This window comes from Gordionus sp. m RMFG-2023, chromosome 1 (genome assembly GCF_954871325.1).
Source record: "Gordionus sp. m RMFG-2023 chromosome 1, tfGorSpeb1-WG-v2, whole genome shotgun sequence".
NCBI lineage: Eukaryota > Metazoa > Nematomorpha > Gordioida > Chordodea > Parachordodidae > Gordionus > Gordionus sp. m RMFG-2023.
Genome location: NC_088775.1, coordinates 55,621,643 through 55,638,299, shown reverse-complemented (window position 1 = coordinate 55,638,299; position 16,657 = coordinate 55,621,643). Strand labels below are relative to the sequence as shown.

General features: G+C 29.1%; 1 protein-coding gene across 1 annotated transcript in view; it reads right to left on the bottom strand.

Annotated features, from left to right (window-relative positions):
* LOC135931252 (importin subunit beta-1-like) overlaps positions 1-16,657 on the bottom strand; it is a 90,961-nt gene that overhangs the window by 20,504 nt on the left and 53,800 nt on the right. The window contains exon 19 of the mRNA XM_065468226.1: positions 2,768-2,854. Within this exon, the coding sequence (XP_065324298.1) occupies positions 2,768-2,854 (87 nt within the window). The remainder of the gene's footprint in view (positions 1-2,767; positions 2,855-16,657) is intronic.

Sequence of the window (16,657 nt, the reverse complement as noted above, 5' to 3'; positions counted from 1 at the left end):
AGATAAAGAGAGGTGAAAAAGATAAAAAAAGGGAAGGCATCGGGTTTAACGATGGTGGTATCAGAGATGTTTAAAGGTTCTGATGATTTACGGATTGAATGGTTAATGAATTTAGCCAATCAAATTGTTACAGAAGGAACTATTCCCGAGAACTGGCGAAGAAGTATAATTATCCCAGTATACAAGGGGAAAGGTGATCCTTTTGAAGGGCTTCCCTGGGAGCTATTATATGCAGATGACCTGATATTAATGGCAAACAGTGAGGAAGAAATGGGGGATAAGATGACTATGGAAGCAAAGGGTCTGAAAATGTATGCATCAAAGACAAAGATGATGATTGGTGGGGAAAATCTAAAGATGGAGGAATACTGTAAGTGGCCTTGTGGTGTATGTGGGAAAGGAGTTGCTAGAAATTCTATCCAATGCACCAGATGCCAGAAATGGGTACATAATAGATGTAGCGGGAAAAAAAGAAGTTTGATTAGAACATGCATTAAAGGGATACATAATAATGATAACCTAGAATGATCTGGATATTGGCAATGGTTTAACCCTAGAAAAAGTGGATAAGTTATGTTATTTAGGTACCAGACAAGCTTGGAAGAAGTTCAGAGAGATGTCGTCTATCTTACAAATAAAAAAGTCTCTCTGAAGTTAAAGGGGAAAGTTTACGTAAGCTGTGTGAGAAGTTGTTTAGTTTATGGCGGCGAAACATGGGCAATGAAGGCGACTCACGAAGCCAAATTAGAAAGAACAGAGATAAGGATGATTAAATAGATGTGTGTATCTCTGAGAGAGAGAAAAACTAGCAAGGAATTGCGAGCAAGATTGGGTATAGAAATGATTGGAATGGTAATGCGACGAAATAGACTAAGATGGTTTGGGCATGTGGAACGTATGATAAAAGATGACTGGGTAAAGAGTTGCACAATGATGGATGTAGGAGGATCAAGACCTAGAGGAAGACCCAAGATGTGGACAAATGTAATAGCGGCGGATATGAGAAGCATGAATCTTACAAATATTGATGCTCAGGACCGTCAAAAATGGAAAAGAAAAATCAGAGGGAAAACTAATCTACCCGGGTAAACCTGGAAATCGCCATAAAACGGAGAAGAAGAAGAATTAGTTGTTTTTAAAAAAAATGATGATCAGAAAATGTGCAAAATTTTTGGTATTACTAAAAAAAATTAATTTTTTTAACAGTTTCGTTTCTAAGGCAAATTACTTATGAAGCTGAAAAATAAAGGTTTTAATTTACATTGTTATGATTTTCTCTATCCCCACTTTAACAATTGTTATTTCTTCTAGATCTGCATTTTCAACTTCATAAGATATAAATCTAAAAATTATTTATTTTATCAATCAATATTTAAAAAACTTGTGAAATAACTCATGTCGTGAATAAATGTTGTCTTGATTAAGATTTAACGAAAAATGAGTGGCAAATTAATATAAATTATGGTGGATGCTAAAATATGATGGAAAGAGAATTTTTTTATTTCGTTTATACATTTTATGAAAAAGTATAAAATAAATTTTTTAAAGAATCGTTCATTAACAAAATGATCTCTCACTCACTGATTTTTAAAGAAGATCAATTTAAAATAAATATCGAATCTAGGATTGTAGATCCTTTAACAACTCTGATATTAGTTAAAGAAAGTTTAATTTTGAATTTAATGCAGGCTAATAATATCTCTTATATGCAAAATGCTATCAAAATTTTAAAAAAGTTATCGACTAAAGTGAGTCAGTCCAAAGTTTTAGTTTGATCTCTAAAAAAATTATTTGACATATTGAAGATGAGAATGCTATAAAAAATGTAATAGTTGATAACATACAAGGTGAAGTGATAAATTTTATTTTTAATAGGGTAAGAAAATAGAAAAATTATGCAGGTTAGTATAGAAAAAATCAGGGTTGGGTATTTGACTAATCAAATACTATTCGGTTAATTGAAAGATATTTGACTGGTCAAATATGGTTAAATTCAAATAAATGTTTTATAAGTCAATACTAACTTTATTTTGTATATAATAGTAAAATGAATCTATAATATTAATTTTATAATATTTTTTAAATTCATTCCATAGTAAATGTCGCCCTCCATAGCAGAGTCTTGTTCCGATTCATATTCAATATCATTAATTTCTTTAATATTTTTTAGTGTTGTTAAACTACCTAACTTTAGTCAACTATAAAACAATGTAACCATGTTTTTAACCAAAAATATTCCAATTAATCTTCAAGTTGAGACTCAGCTTAGAGACTTAATTCATTTTTAAGGCTAAAAGCTTGAGTAAGCCACAATAGAGATGGTCAAAGTTAGGTAATTTAACAACACTAATATTTTTAATCAATCTTAAGTTAAGATATACTCTTACCTCACTACTAGTAAGATGCTTCACTTGATATTGTGGATCCAATAAATAAGCAGCATTGTGATCATATGTATTTATATCGTTTTTTATTTTATCAAACATATTTTTATTTTTCTTCAGATTTTTTTTAGAGTATTTAACCAAGCCAATACTCTTCCTGTTAACTGACTGAAGTTGATAGGTCAATTAACAGACTTGCCAAACCAGGAAAAAATAGATGGTAAAAAAGAGATATTATAATAAATAAAATTTTGATAGAATTTCTTGGAAAAGGTTACTGAAGGAGTAGATCACATTGCAAATTTTTTTCCCAAATTTAATCAGTTATTATATTTATAAGAGTAAAGATAAAGCAAAAATATGTTTAATGCAAATTTTATAACTTTCGTCAATGGATCCACCACTATTTTGATTAATATCGTTAGCCTGGTAATTAAGAGCTGTATTACCAGCCAACCCATGGATTATGCCTAAATAAAGCAAAATAAAAAAATAGATTTAGTGATTTCTGAAAAAAACTTAAAAATAAATAATATCCTTTGATCTTAGTAAATTATTAGGTTTAATTCTGATTTGAAATCCAACAGCCCTTTAAATAAATTAGAACATATTCCATTTATTAGTTTTAAGATCATTTTAAAAAATTATCCTCAACGCTATGTATCTTCAAAACAACGCTCTTTATAAATAAATTGCATGTATCGAATGAAACAAATTTAAGGAAATTTAAAAAAAAGTAGACCATCTTAAAATTAAATGAAACTTGACATGTTAGTTATTTATGTTGTAAATGTTAATAAAATCAAAATTTTAGAGTGCTATCTCAACCAAATCCAAAGATATACGCATTCAAAGTCGAAAATCGCGAAGTGCGTGTTCATTAAATCTTGTTTTTTTTAAAAAATACTTAAGATAGAGTTACATATTTAATATCATTTTATAGCCCTTAAAATTTAACGTTGGAAAATATCGAAAAAAAATTTAAAAATATGTGTTTCATTATTTCCGGTAAAAATAAAAAATTAACATTGTTAGGAAGGGATATTTTTCGGGTGTTGATATTCTCTAAAAATGTTTATTACCTTTATATTAAAAGATTTAACAAAAAATCTCGATATCCATTTTTGTTTTTTTAATTTTATTAAAATTTTTATTAATTTTATCAATAAAAAAAGCTAATATAGATGGCGTTATATCGCCGAGGTGGCCTAATGGGTAAGATGTAGGCTTGGAAACACGAGTATGAACAAGGACGCGGGTTCAATCCTGGTAAGAACCATAAAAACTTTCAAGTTTTTCTTCGATGACTGATGTGTAAAGACATATGGTATGATGAATTTCGGAGCTTAGAGATGACACCCCGGTCACCGACAGGCCTGGACAGCCGGGTGCTAAGGATACCTGTCCAATAAACAAATGAAGGACACAAATGAAAATATGAATATGAAAGCTAGGGCGTTCCCTCCATGCGACGCGCAGGGTGTAGACCTCCATCCTGTGAAAAATAAAGTAAAGGTCAAAGCAAAGAAGACAAGACTGGCAAGTTTGAATATTGGGACGCTTAAAGGTAAGACGAGAGAATTGGCATCAATGTTGAACAAGAGAAAAGTTGATATAGCGTGTATACAAGAGACGAAATGGAAAGGACAGAAAACTTTGATGATTGGAGATGGGTATAAATTGTACTATAATGGACTTGTTAGCAATAGGAACGGTGTCGGCATCATCCTCAGCCAAGACCTAACCTCTTCAGTAGTAGAAGTCAACAGGATCTCTGATAGACTAATGAAGATAAAACTCTGCATTGGTCAATCAATACTACACATCCTATCAGTATATGCTCCTCAAACGGGTTGCAAGGAAGAAGAGAAAGACGACTTTAGAGCTATCCTTGATGAAGCTGTAATGGAAATCCCTAAGGATGACCTAGTCATAATTGGTGGTGACTTAAATGCGCATGTGGGGAAAGCAAGAGATATACAAAAGGCATCATGGTGGTTTTGGATACGGAGAAAGAAATGATGAAGGAGAGCACGTACTGAAATTTGTGCAAGCCTTCGACCTTACCTTAACCAACACCTACTATAGGAAAAAAGACAGTCATTTAATAACATATGAAAGTGGTACTAGGAAAACACAGATAGATTACATGCTAATCTCTCGCAGAAGATTAAAAGATGTAATAGACTGCAAAGTCATCCCAGGAGAAGATATCGCCGCACAACACAAGCTACTAATCATCGATTTACAAATCTCAAATAAATCCACTCAAAATAAGATAAAACTGGAACCATGCATCAAATGGGGCAAATTAAAAACAATGACAGATGCCTTTGCAATCAATGCAAACATTGAAACAATAAATTGCTCACAAGTCAGTGAAAAAATCTGGACAGACCTTTCATCCAGATTAATAGACACTGCAAAATCGACGCTAGGCTTGACAAGAGGAGGCAACAAATCACACAAAGAACTATGGTGGTGGAATCAAGAGGTACAAACCACTATACAGGAGAAAAAAGCCCTTTATAAAATATGGTACAAATCCAAAAATGCAGATGACAAGTCAAGATACAAAAAATCCAAGAGATTAGCTACAAAGGCGGTGGCTAGGGCCAAATCTATGGCATACGATGACATGTACGAAGATCTACATACCAAAGAAGGGCAAAATAAAATATACAGATTAGCCAAACAGCGAGAAAAGAACTCTAGGGATATAAACGGAGCTCCGAAAGTAATCAAAAATAAAGATGGGAAATTGATAATAAAGGAAAAAGAAATAATGAATAGATGGAAAGAATATTTTCAGGAGCTTCTCAACTTTAATTCCCACATATTGCATCTCGATGAACACTCGCCTTGTCAAAACCTTGTACAACCTATAACAGAACAAGAAATAATCACATGCCTCAAGCATATGAAAAACAACAAAGCTAGGGGTCCAGACGATATTCAAATAGAAAGCATTAAAGCACTAGGAGATGATGGAATACATCTCCTCACAAATCTGTACAATAAAATACTTGGAAATGAAGAGGTTCCCCAAAAATGGAGGCAGAGCTATCTAGTTCCTATCTTCAAAAATAAAGGGGATCCACACAATTGTCAAAATTACAGGGGCATAAAACTAATGTCACACTGTCTAAAACTATACGAAAAAATAATAGAAAAAAGATTAAGAGATATAATCGAAATAGGAGAGACACAGTTTGGCTTTATGCCTGGAAGATCAACAACCGATGCTATCCATGCAATTAGGAAAATGAGTGAAAAATACAGGGAAAAGAACAAAAAGCTTAACATGGTCTTTCTCGATCTAGAAAAGGCCTTCGATGGAATCCCAAGAATACTTATCTGGTGGGCGCTACGCCACAAAAAAGTTCCCGAAAAATATATAAGAATAATACAGGATATGTATATGGGACTTACAACAATGGTCCGTAGCACAGCAGGTACTTTAGCACGCTTCACAATAGTCGAAGGAGTTCATCAAGGGTCGGCTCTCAGCCCACTTCTCTTCATTACAGTAATAGATGTATTAGCACAGTCTATACCTCAAACAGTCCCGTGGAATATGATATTTGCAGATGATATTGTGATACTTGCCGAATCCAAGGATGAAATGAAAGAAAGGTTAGTGAATTGGATAAATATCCTAGAAACGCACGGATTAAAAGTAAATAGAGAAAAGACGGAGTATATGGTGATAGGAGGAGATGAAACGGAGAGTATTGATATAAATGATTGGCAGATATCCGCAATTAAAAGCTGCAAATATTTGGGCTCCACTATACAAACAAACGGCACAATAGAAAAAGAGATAAAGAATAAGATTAATCAAGGGTGGTTAAAGTGGAGATCTTTATCTGGAGTGCTATTTGACAAAAGAATCCCACACAAATTAAAGGGAAAAATCTACAGTTCCATAGTACAACCAACTATTCTATATAGTTCGGAAACATGGCCAACCAAAGAATCAGACGAGAGAAGTCTACAAACTATGGAGATGAGAATGCTGAGGATGATTGCTGGGGTAACAAGAAAGGATAAGGTGCATAGTACAAGAATACTAAATAGTTTAAAGGTAGTGCCCATTAAGACTAAGTTAATGGTAAACAGACTTAGGTGGTATGGGCACACAATGAGAAGGCCTATGAACTACATAGGAAATAAAGTTGAAAGTTTGGAAGTGATGGGCAAACGTAAAAGAGGAAGGCCAAAACTTCAATGGGGCCATAAAGTTAGAGCCAATATAAAGAAGTATAAAATAGATAAAAGAGATTGTATGAATATAAAGTGGAGAGAGATGTTGAAGGAGCTTACCACCAGAAAAGGTGAAAGCTAAAGAGAAAAAAAATAAAAAAAATATAGACGGCGTTATATTAATAAGATTTTAGAATATAAAATATTTAATAAAAATATGTATTATATTGACATTAAAATTAAATAAATTGATTAAATATAACCAATATGATATCCGGAGACAATAAGTAAAGAAGCACCCTATACGGGTATGGTTGTTAAGGCGATACACTTTAAAATAAACGTATTTTAACATTTTATATACAAACAATAATTAAAAGAAACACTTGTTTTAATCTTATCCCATTTTGCACTTATTAATTGAATTTTGTAGGTAAGTCCTGACACTGTTGTGGGATCTATGATGGTTATTATTTGATTAATGGACAACCATATCTTTTCCTCAATTGTGGGGTAAAAGATGGATGGTAATGGTTTATGGGGTGTAAAAAGAAAATTATATCTCCTCAGTTCATTCTTTTTTAGTAAGGTGGCTAACCACCAAAAATCGTCAAAAACATATGTTACGAATCCTTTAATATCAGCAATAGAGAAATTATCGGCATTTGAGATATTGTTAATTTGAAAGTCCTCTTCATATGAATATATTTTTATTTAAGTTTACTTAATCTCAAAGGAACTTGATCATGTATTTCCCGAGTTCCTAAAATGAGGCAAGCAAATTGAATCTTTAGTGTATTTTAATCTCTTATAAATTGTATTGTTTATTGATTATATTTGTATGATTTACTGATGACGTGCAAACTGATATAAATCAACTGGTGTTAAAATGTGTCCAGAACTGGTGCGCTGAAGGTTTGAACGAGCTGCTCTTTTAATGTTCCGCCAATGCCGTCACAGGGACCTTTTCCATTGAAAAATGTCATTCAGCTGCTACACCAAAATCTGATTATGATAACACAGATTTATAAATTTTTTGTTTTTATATTGTGCAGTTGATACGTCAGAGCAGTAATATATTTTACTTGGATTTTTGCTGAATTGATTGGTCAAAAAATAGGATAGTATATAAGAGATCTGCAAAGTTAGGCCCGGCCGTACCCGGCCCGAAAGGGCTTCGGGCCAGGCGCGGGCCTAATTTTTTTTAAAAAATTCGAGCCGGGTCGGGTCGGACCTTAGAAATTTTTTTAAATATATCTAAATTTACCAATTTTATATTGAATTTTTTATGAAAAATAAAAATTTTTGATTTTATTTATTGAAACTAAACGCCATATAACATGTCTTTTATTTTGAGTAATTATAAAAATTAATTTTTATATTTAAATAAATTCGGGCCGGGCCGAGCCGGCAAATCTTTTTAATAAAATATAGGGTTCGGGCATGGCCGGCAAAATTTTTTTAAAAAAATTTTCAGGCCGGGCCTGGCTTGAAAAATTAGGCCCGATGCAGATCACTATAGTATATACCAGAGGGATGTGAACCCGATCCCGGATCCTGAACCCTCGTATTATGGCTGAACCCGAACCAGGACCCTTTTTAAAAGTGGAGGGTCCAAGGATTCTAGGTGTCATAAAAATTTTTAAAAATAAAAATATTTTTTAAAAATAATATATATATTTTTAAATTTTATTAATTTTTTTAGTGGAATCATTTATTTTATCTTCGCGTTTTTATTTCAATTTTCTTCCTGGACTTCCATTTTATTTAGAGATTGATATCATAAATTATTTTCCAGTGTAATAAAATTTTATTATGTAAATTTATTAATATGCTATGTTATAGAAATACGTTGATTATTTTGAAAGTGAATTATTTTGTAAAGTAATAATATTTTAATTTAAATGATAATGCACAACTCATTGGTCCTCAATTTGTATGATGCTAGAACGATTATTAAGTTTGAAAGATTTCTGTAATGATTTTATTATAGGAGCATGTGAAGTCATTTTGTCGGAAGATGATTGGTGCCAAATAAAGGGCCTTACTAGTGTATTAGTTCCTTTAAAAATAACAATATTAAGATTACAATCGGAACAATTATGTTTATTTGATTTTAAGGCATATGAATTAGATGACAATTAGATTTAGAAAAATTTACAGTCCTTTTTATACGAAATATTAGAAAACATTAAAATTAGAGAGCAACAATATTTGCAAAATAGTATTGCATACACTTCCATATATTTAGACCCTCGATAACAAGTTTTATTGAGTATTGAGCAAAAACAAATGGCTAAAGATCATCTTAAGGATTTATGGCATAAGCAAAACTACATTATTTACAATATATTGGAGGCTACGACAATACCTATAGGTTATAGTGATAATAATAATGATAGCAGCATTGATGATCTTGAAATTTTACTTTTAGATAGAGAAAAAAAAATCAAATTATCATCAGATAGAAAGGAGGATCAAAAAATTCCTATTGCAATCTTTATAGTAAAGTTCTCAGAAGTTAGGACTGACGTATTGGGATATGGAATCATGTGGGATTTGGAATCCCAACGTGGGGATTCAAGATATAGAATCCCCACGTTTTATTCGGAATCTTATTTTAAAAAATATTCCGAATCCCCATGAAAAAAAATAAAATAATTTAATTACCTTTTCTTCTCTTTTTTGCGGCTAGCACCATATAATTAAAAGGGCAAAATAAGGGATTTAAAAAGAGAATTTTAAAAAAAGTAAATAGTATAAAATTAAGGCATATAATGAATGAAAAGGGATGAGGTTAAGACATTTTTGTTTTAAAAAATATCAATATATTTATAAAAAATCCGAATTATTGCAACAAATTTCGTTGACATTTAAGCATGGACGGTTACGGTTCAGTATGTAAAAATTTATAATGGTTACGTTTTGGTTACGGTTCTTGAGAAGAAATTTATAAAGGTTTAGTTCATAATTTTTTTTTATTGAAACCATCTTCTAATTTATTTATATTATTAGCATCTATGAATTATGTATAAAAAAATATATAAGATTCAAAATAACTGAACTAAGCCCTTTCTACAGAAACTTACTGAACCGGTTTAACCCTTTTTTCTAAAAGTTCTTTTTACTCCTTTAAAAAATAATTATATTCGGTTACGGAAAAATAATTTTTTTTAAAAAACAATTCAATTATATTTTATTGTCGCCTGGCTGGCACCGTAAAATTTTATTTTTTAGAGATATTAATATGTATTACTTTTACGCTTTAAAAATATTTTTTGGTTTTAAAAATTTCAAAATAAGGGATTTAAAAAAATTAAATATATAAAATTAAGGCATATAATGAATGAAAAGGGATGAGGTTAAGACTTTTTTGTTTTAAAAATATCAATATATTTATAAAAAATCCGAATTATTGCAACAATTTTCGTTGAACATTTAAGCAGGGACGGTTACGGTTCAGTATGTAAAAAATTATAATGGTTACGTTTTGCTTACGGTTCTTTTATAAAATTGCAAATTTTATTTAAAATTTATTCACACTCACGCCGTGACCCACCGTTAACACGATGAGTCAAGTGTAATTTCACGGCCCGCATTCACCTCTAATCATAATTATTTAATTGTTTAAATAAATTTTTTTTCATTGATAAAATGGTTAAATTATTAAGAAATGGATCTTTCATGGTATTAAGAAGTCTTGGCAGTATATGAGGTAGTAAGAATTTATCATCTCTTATATTATGCATGTGCAATTATTAAATAAGCATTTGTATTATTTTGGCTAATATTTTTAGGCATATTTTAAAATTGGTAAAATAGTTTTATGACAAGAAATCAACCTATTTGCTAAACATCGACCAAAATTAATTAAAATGTAATAAGACCCCCCATTTATTATTAAATTTAATATGTATACGGAATCACGAGGTCGCAGATATCTACTATACATAGTATGTATTGACTGGCCAGAAAAACAACTTTCACATAATCTCATTTAGCTCATAAAGTATTATACATAGAGCTTTGATTCAAATTTTATTTTAAAGATTAATATTTAGGCTACACATTGATATAAAATTTGTTTGGTTAAACATAAATTTTAATATCTTTTTTCAAAAAAGCAAAAACATGGCAATTCATGGCACATTTCCCCTAATTAAATATTGATAGCGATTTTCCATGAAATTAGGGAAATGTAGATTATATTTTTAACGATTAGGGAAAGAGGAGATATTAAATAAAAATATTTATTTATATATTCACAGATAAGCCGTCAATTTTTTTATTATTTACCAATGAGGAAAATTATGTGAATGCCATAATATATCGCTACTAAAATAGCAAATGTTTCAAACAAAGAATCGCGCTTTCAAATTGTTCATAATATTACTAATAATAGTCCATGTTCAAAAAATGTTGGCCATAATGGAAAAATCTAGTGTTGTTAAACGACTGAGTCGAGTCGACTTAATCGAAAACTGAGTCTAAGAGTCGTGAACTCAAGTAGTGAACTCAAGTCGTGATTTCAAATTAGTTTTTATTATTAATTAACAATACAATTTTTTTTTAATTTAGACTTCCAACTTGAGTAAGTCGTGAATAGAAATTACAAGCATTAATTATTATTTATTTATTTTTAGTAAAATAATTTATTTGATATCTTTTAATAAAAAAATGATAAACTGCAATGTAAGTTAAGTAATATCATTTTTGTTACAATTAATTAATGATTTTCACGCCCAAATTTTAAGCAAATTGATTTGATTTGAATTTTAAATGATTTTTTCTTTTTTGTTTATAAACTTTTTTTATTAATTCTTTTGTAAATTTTATTTAAATAAACAATTTTTTAGTTGAAATCTTTTATTTATATAGGTTTATTTTTATCATTTTTGTAAAATTATCTATTTTTTTAGTATATAAGAACTAAATTATTTATTTTTAAATATTTATATTAAACTTTTATAAGTTATTTTACATGATCGTCTTTGTGATAATTGTCATGTTATTTTTTAACATTTATGAAAGAAAAGGATAAAAATATAATTTATATTATAAAGATGTTAAATTATAAATTCAATGATGATGTTCCTTTCTAAAAATGACAATTATCATAATCTGTATTTTTAAACATATTAGTTTATTTTTGACGCTAATGGGTAAAAACATAAATTGTAAATATGTTAAATTAAAATTTCAGTGAAGATGTACCCTAGATAAGTGACAATTGTCATAATCGTTATTTTTTAACTTTTTTGAATTTTTTTAAAGCAAATAGGTAAATATATATATTGTAAAGATGTTAAAATAAATTCAGTGAAGATGTACCATAGAAGAGTGACAATAAGTGATCTGCATTGGGCCTAATTTTTCAAGCCCAGCCCGGCCCGAACCCGAAATTTTTTTAAAAAGTTTTGCCGGCAACGGCCCGAACCCGAAATTTTTTTTAAAAAAATTTACCGACCTAGCTCGAATTTATTTAAATTAGAAATTAATCTTTATAATTATTCAAAATAAAAGACATATGTTATATGTAGTTTAGTTTCAATAAATAAAATCAAATTATTGACATAAAATATTCAATATAAAATTGATAAATTTAGATATATTTAAAAAAACATCCTAGGCCCGACCCGACCCGGCCCGAATTTTTTTTTAAATATTAGGCCCGGCCCGAACTCGATTATTTTGAATAGAATTAGGCCCGAGACTCGGGCCGGGCCTAACTTTGCAGATCTCTAGTGACAATTGTCATAAACGTTATTTCTAACTTTTTTGAATTTATTTGAAACAAATGGGTAAAAATATTTATTGTAAATATGTTAAATTAAAATTTTTGTCATAATCGTTATTTTTGAACTTTTTTGAAGCAAATGGGTAAAAATATATATTGTAAACATGTTAAATTAAAATTTCAGTGAAGATGTACCATAGAAAGTGACAATTGTCATAATCGTTATTTTTGAACTTTTTGGAATTTTTTTAAAGTAAATCGGTAAAAATATATATTGTAAAAATGTATTAAAATTTCAGTGAGGATGTACCATAGAAAAGTGAGAATTGATATAATCATTATATGAAACTTTATTGAATTTTTTCAAAGAAAATAAGTAAAAAAATATATTATAATCATGTTATATTAAAATTTCAGTGAAGATGATTATAAAAAAGTGTCAATTGTCATAATCATTATTTGTGAATCTTTTTGAAAATTTTTAAAGCAAACTTCTAAATATATATATTGTAAACATGTTATATTAAAATTTCAGTTAATCGTTATTTAAAATATTTTTGAATTTTTTTGCCGAAATGATCTGGTTTTTAGCCCATGCCCTTCTATCAAATTGGGCTGGCTAGCTAAATAATTTAAAAAGTGCTAACGGACCTTTGAAAAATTTTAACAATGGGTAGGCTAATAAACAACTTTTATTTGTTATTTAAAATTTATTAGGTAAACATTAAAAAATATATTCTTCATAACTTTTTTTTAAATACCAGATTATCGATAACTGTTGTGAATGTTATCGTCGGAAAAATTAATGAGATAAAAAAAATTTGTTGGATTTGATTTGAAATTATAGGGTCGAAGTATTTCGTCCTATAATTGATCAAATTATAAACATCAGAACGGTTTTCTAAAAGAAAGTTTATTTTGAATGTGCAATATTATCCTAGGATTGATAAAAATAATAGTAAAGGTATTTCTGAAAAGACCTTGGAAAAAGTGACACAACTATATTGAATGTTAAATAACGTAACGAATTGTGTTCATTTGTCTGTGAATTCAAAGATTTAATAGCAGAATTAAATGAAACGGACGATGATATCGTATGAGCAGGTGATGAGTCTAATGAAAAAGTAGAATAAGATAATAACTCAGAATGTGAATTGTGATAATAATGTAACAATTGTTTAATATGCCTGTATGAAATTCTTAAAAGATACAATATGCACACAAGTGCATACACTAATTTATTTTTCACATATGAATACATTTCTTTATCATTTACTCAAGTTAATTGCGAGAGAACATTTAGTAAATTATAAAAAATAGGCTGAGAAATAATATAGACGAAGAAAAATTAGGATCGTTTTTAATGTTAGTTGTATGAGAACTTTTAGTGGAGATTGAACTAAAAGATATTCTTGTTTATTTGCGCAAAGGTTCAAAATGAGATTTATCAACGTAAAAATATATTATCTTAATTCTTTTATTTAAAAATCATGTAATACATATTTAAAAAAAAACATTTAAAAAATAAATAAATATTGTTATTTTAAATTTTTTTAAATGGTATTTTAAAAAAATAGGAACGCTTTTGAACACAAAAATTTGGATGCATGATAATAACAAATAATATGAGTAAATAATAAAAAAAAATTTTATATTATGATAAATATTTTGATCATAATTTAAATCGAATATTTTTTTATGCTTACTAAATTATGAAATTTTTAGTAAGCTGAACCATTTATTAAAATAAGAATTTTTTTTTTAAAAAAATTTAAAAAAAACTTACTGTGTTACAAATTTTAAATAACAATGGGAGAGAGAGACGGGGGAGGGATTGGTCATTTATTTTCTATTTTTATTTTTCGGATCTTTTCTTAATTTTCATTTAATTATTTTTAGTATAACCTAGCAATAATTAATTTTGATAAATAAATTTATAAGTGAGTGCTCATGGCATGTTATATTAATATGGGTGGAAATTTTATGTCCCCAAAAAATTTTCTGCAATTATATATCAGTACCCCCCCCCCCTTCCAAAAAAAAACACAAAATCTTACAAAAAATATTCGAAATAATATTCTCTAAATGTCAAGAAAGGGATTTATTTCCTGATCCATTATATATATACATGGATTTCGAAAAATTTGCTATGAGCGAGGTTAAAACTGTCATTGGTATGATCATTAATATGTTAAATTATTTATATTTGTTTTTTCAATTAGGGGATCATATTATAATCAGAGGATGATTTACCATTTGTGTACCCATAGAAAACTACAAAAGCTAGGTCTGGAAAGCCAATACAGAACCGATGAAGCCCTAAGTTTATTTTGTGGCATATGGGACGGCTTAGCATTTGTTCCTTTATGTGATATGAGCAATGCAATAGCATTCCTGAGATCAGTTACTCCGACCAATGGTAAAGATACTCTTGAATATTTCGATAAAAATTACATCAATGGAGTCAAGGGAGGTCACAAGCAGCAATTCTCAATCCCAGACACGTCGAATTGGACCTCGATTTCCTCCAGAAACTTGGAACGTGAATGAGAGCACCCTATCTGATGAAGAACCCACAAATAATCAATGCGAAGGTTGGGATCATCATTTTTCATATCTGGTTGGGAATAAAGGCCCATCAATTTGGGTATTGATTAATAAAATAAAATGCGAGGTTGCTGCCGATGAAACCAAACTTGAACGATAGCGTGTAGGTAGTTGGACACCAAAATAAAATCGCAGAGTTATAATACCCAGATTCGGTTAAAGAAACCTTGCGAGGAATACCGTGATAGGGTGCAAGGCCTTCCAGATTAGGTTTTATAAGGGCAATTTTCACCTTTATTTGATGTCAACCGATATAATTATTATTCTAAATTATAAAATTTGTATATACATAATGATTTTTTAATTAAATAAACAGATCTTATTGCAAATTTTGTCATATTTAGTCTACTTAATATAGTAATTATGGATGGATATTGTATTTATTACTATAGCAAATAATTTTTACGAAAATTAGTAATACATGGGTTATTTTACTGGGGTATTTTTCTGTCCCAGTACCAATTTGAACATCATTTTTTATGGAGGGTATATGAACAATCTTTAAGTAATGAATTGGGGCCTAAAAAAATTTATTATTAAATTATATTTCTATAATAATTTTTTCTAAAATACTAATTTGCCTATACTTTATTAAATCCAAATAAAAATATACCGATATTATTAGGTCCTAACAGGAGGTTTTTTCTGGGGTTTTTTCCGGGATTCAATATTTTATTATATGAAATTAAAAATAATATTGAGATTATAGGGGAAATGTGACGTTTTTGCCTTTTTGAAAAAAATTATTAAAAGAGTAAAAGATTTGTTTTGACTTTTAAAGAAAACATGGTACGTCTGATCAATTGCGAGAAAAAATTTTTTTGAGGAAAAATTATGAAAATCGATTTTGCGAAAAAAGGTTTAATTAATCCCCCTCCTCTCAAATTTGTTCTTAAATACTTTATATAAATAATAACAAATTCAGTATCGTTTTGTAATATTTTTTAAAGAAAATACATGTTCGCATTTTTTAGGCGTGGCGATTAAGTGTGTGAACCCCGGGTTTTTTCCAGAGGCTCGTGATCAGAGCTGGTTTAGTCAATTTTTAGACCCAAACCACGGGTCTGGGGGTTACACAACTAACTAATTAACAAAACATCTTTTTTTTATTTAAATAGTTTTCAAATCAAGAAATTTATTTATGATTGTAGATTTAAAAATCAATTTCCTTACTTTCAAATTTAAATGGTTATATAATTAAAAAGCGTGCTCTCCTCTTGGCCTAATAAGATAAACGGGCGTAGGCTAAAAGTCACCTCGTTTTAACAAAAAAATTCAAAAATAATAATGACAATTGTCACTTTTCTGTGGTATCTTCACTAAAATTTTAATTTAACATGTTTACAATATATATTTACCAGTTTTCTTTTAAAAAATTCAAAAAAGTTCAAAAATAACGATTATGACAAATGTCACTTTTCTATGGTATATCTTCACTGAAATTTTAATTTAACTTTTTTACAATAAAAATTCAAAAAAGTTCAAAAATAACGATTATGACAATTGTCACTTTCTATGGTATATCTTCACTGAAATTTTAATTTAACATATTTACAATATATATTTTTACCTATTTACTTTAAAAAAATTCAAAAATGTTAAAAAATAACGATCATGACAAATGTCATTTTCATACATTTTCATGAAATTTAAATTTAACATTTTTATAATATATTTTAACCCATTCAAAAAATTTTAAAAATAACAATTATGACAATTGTCA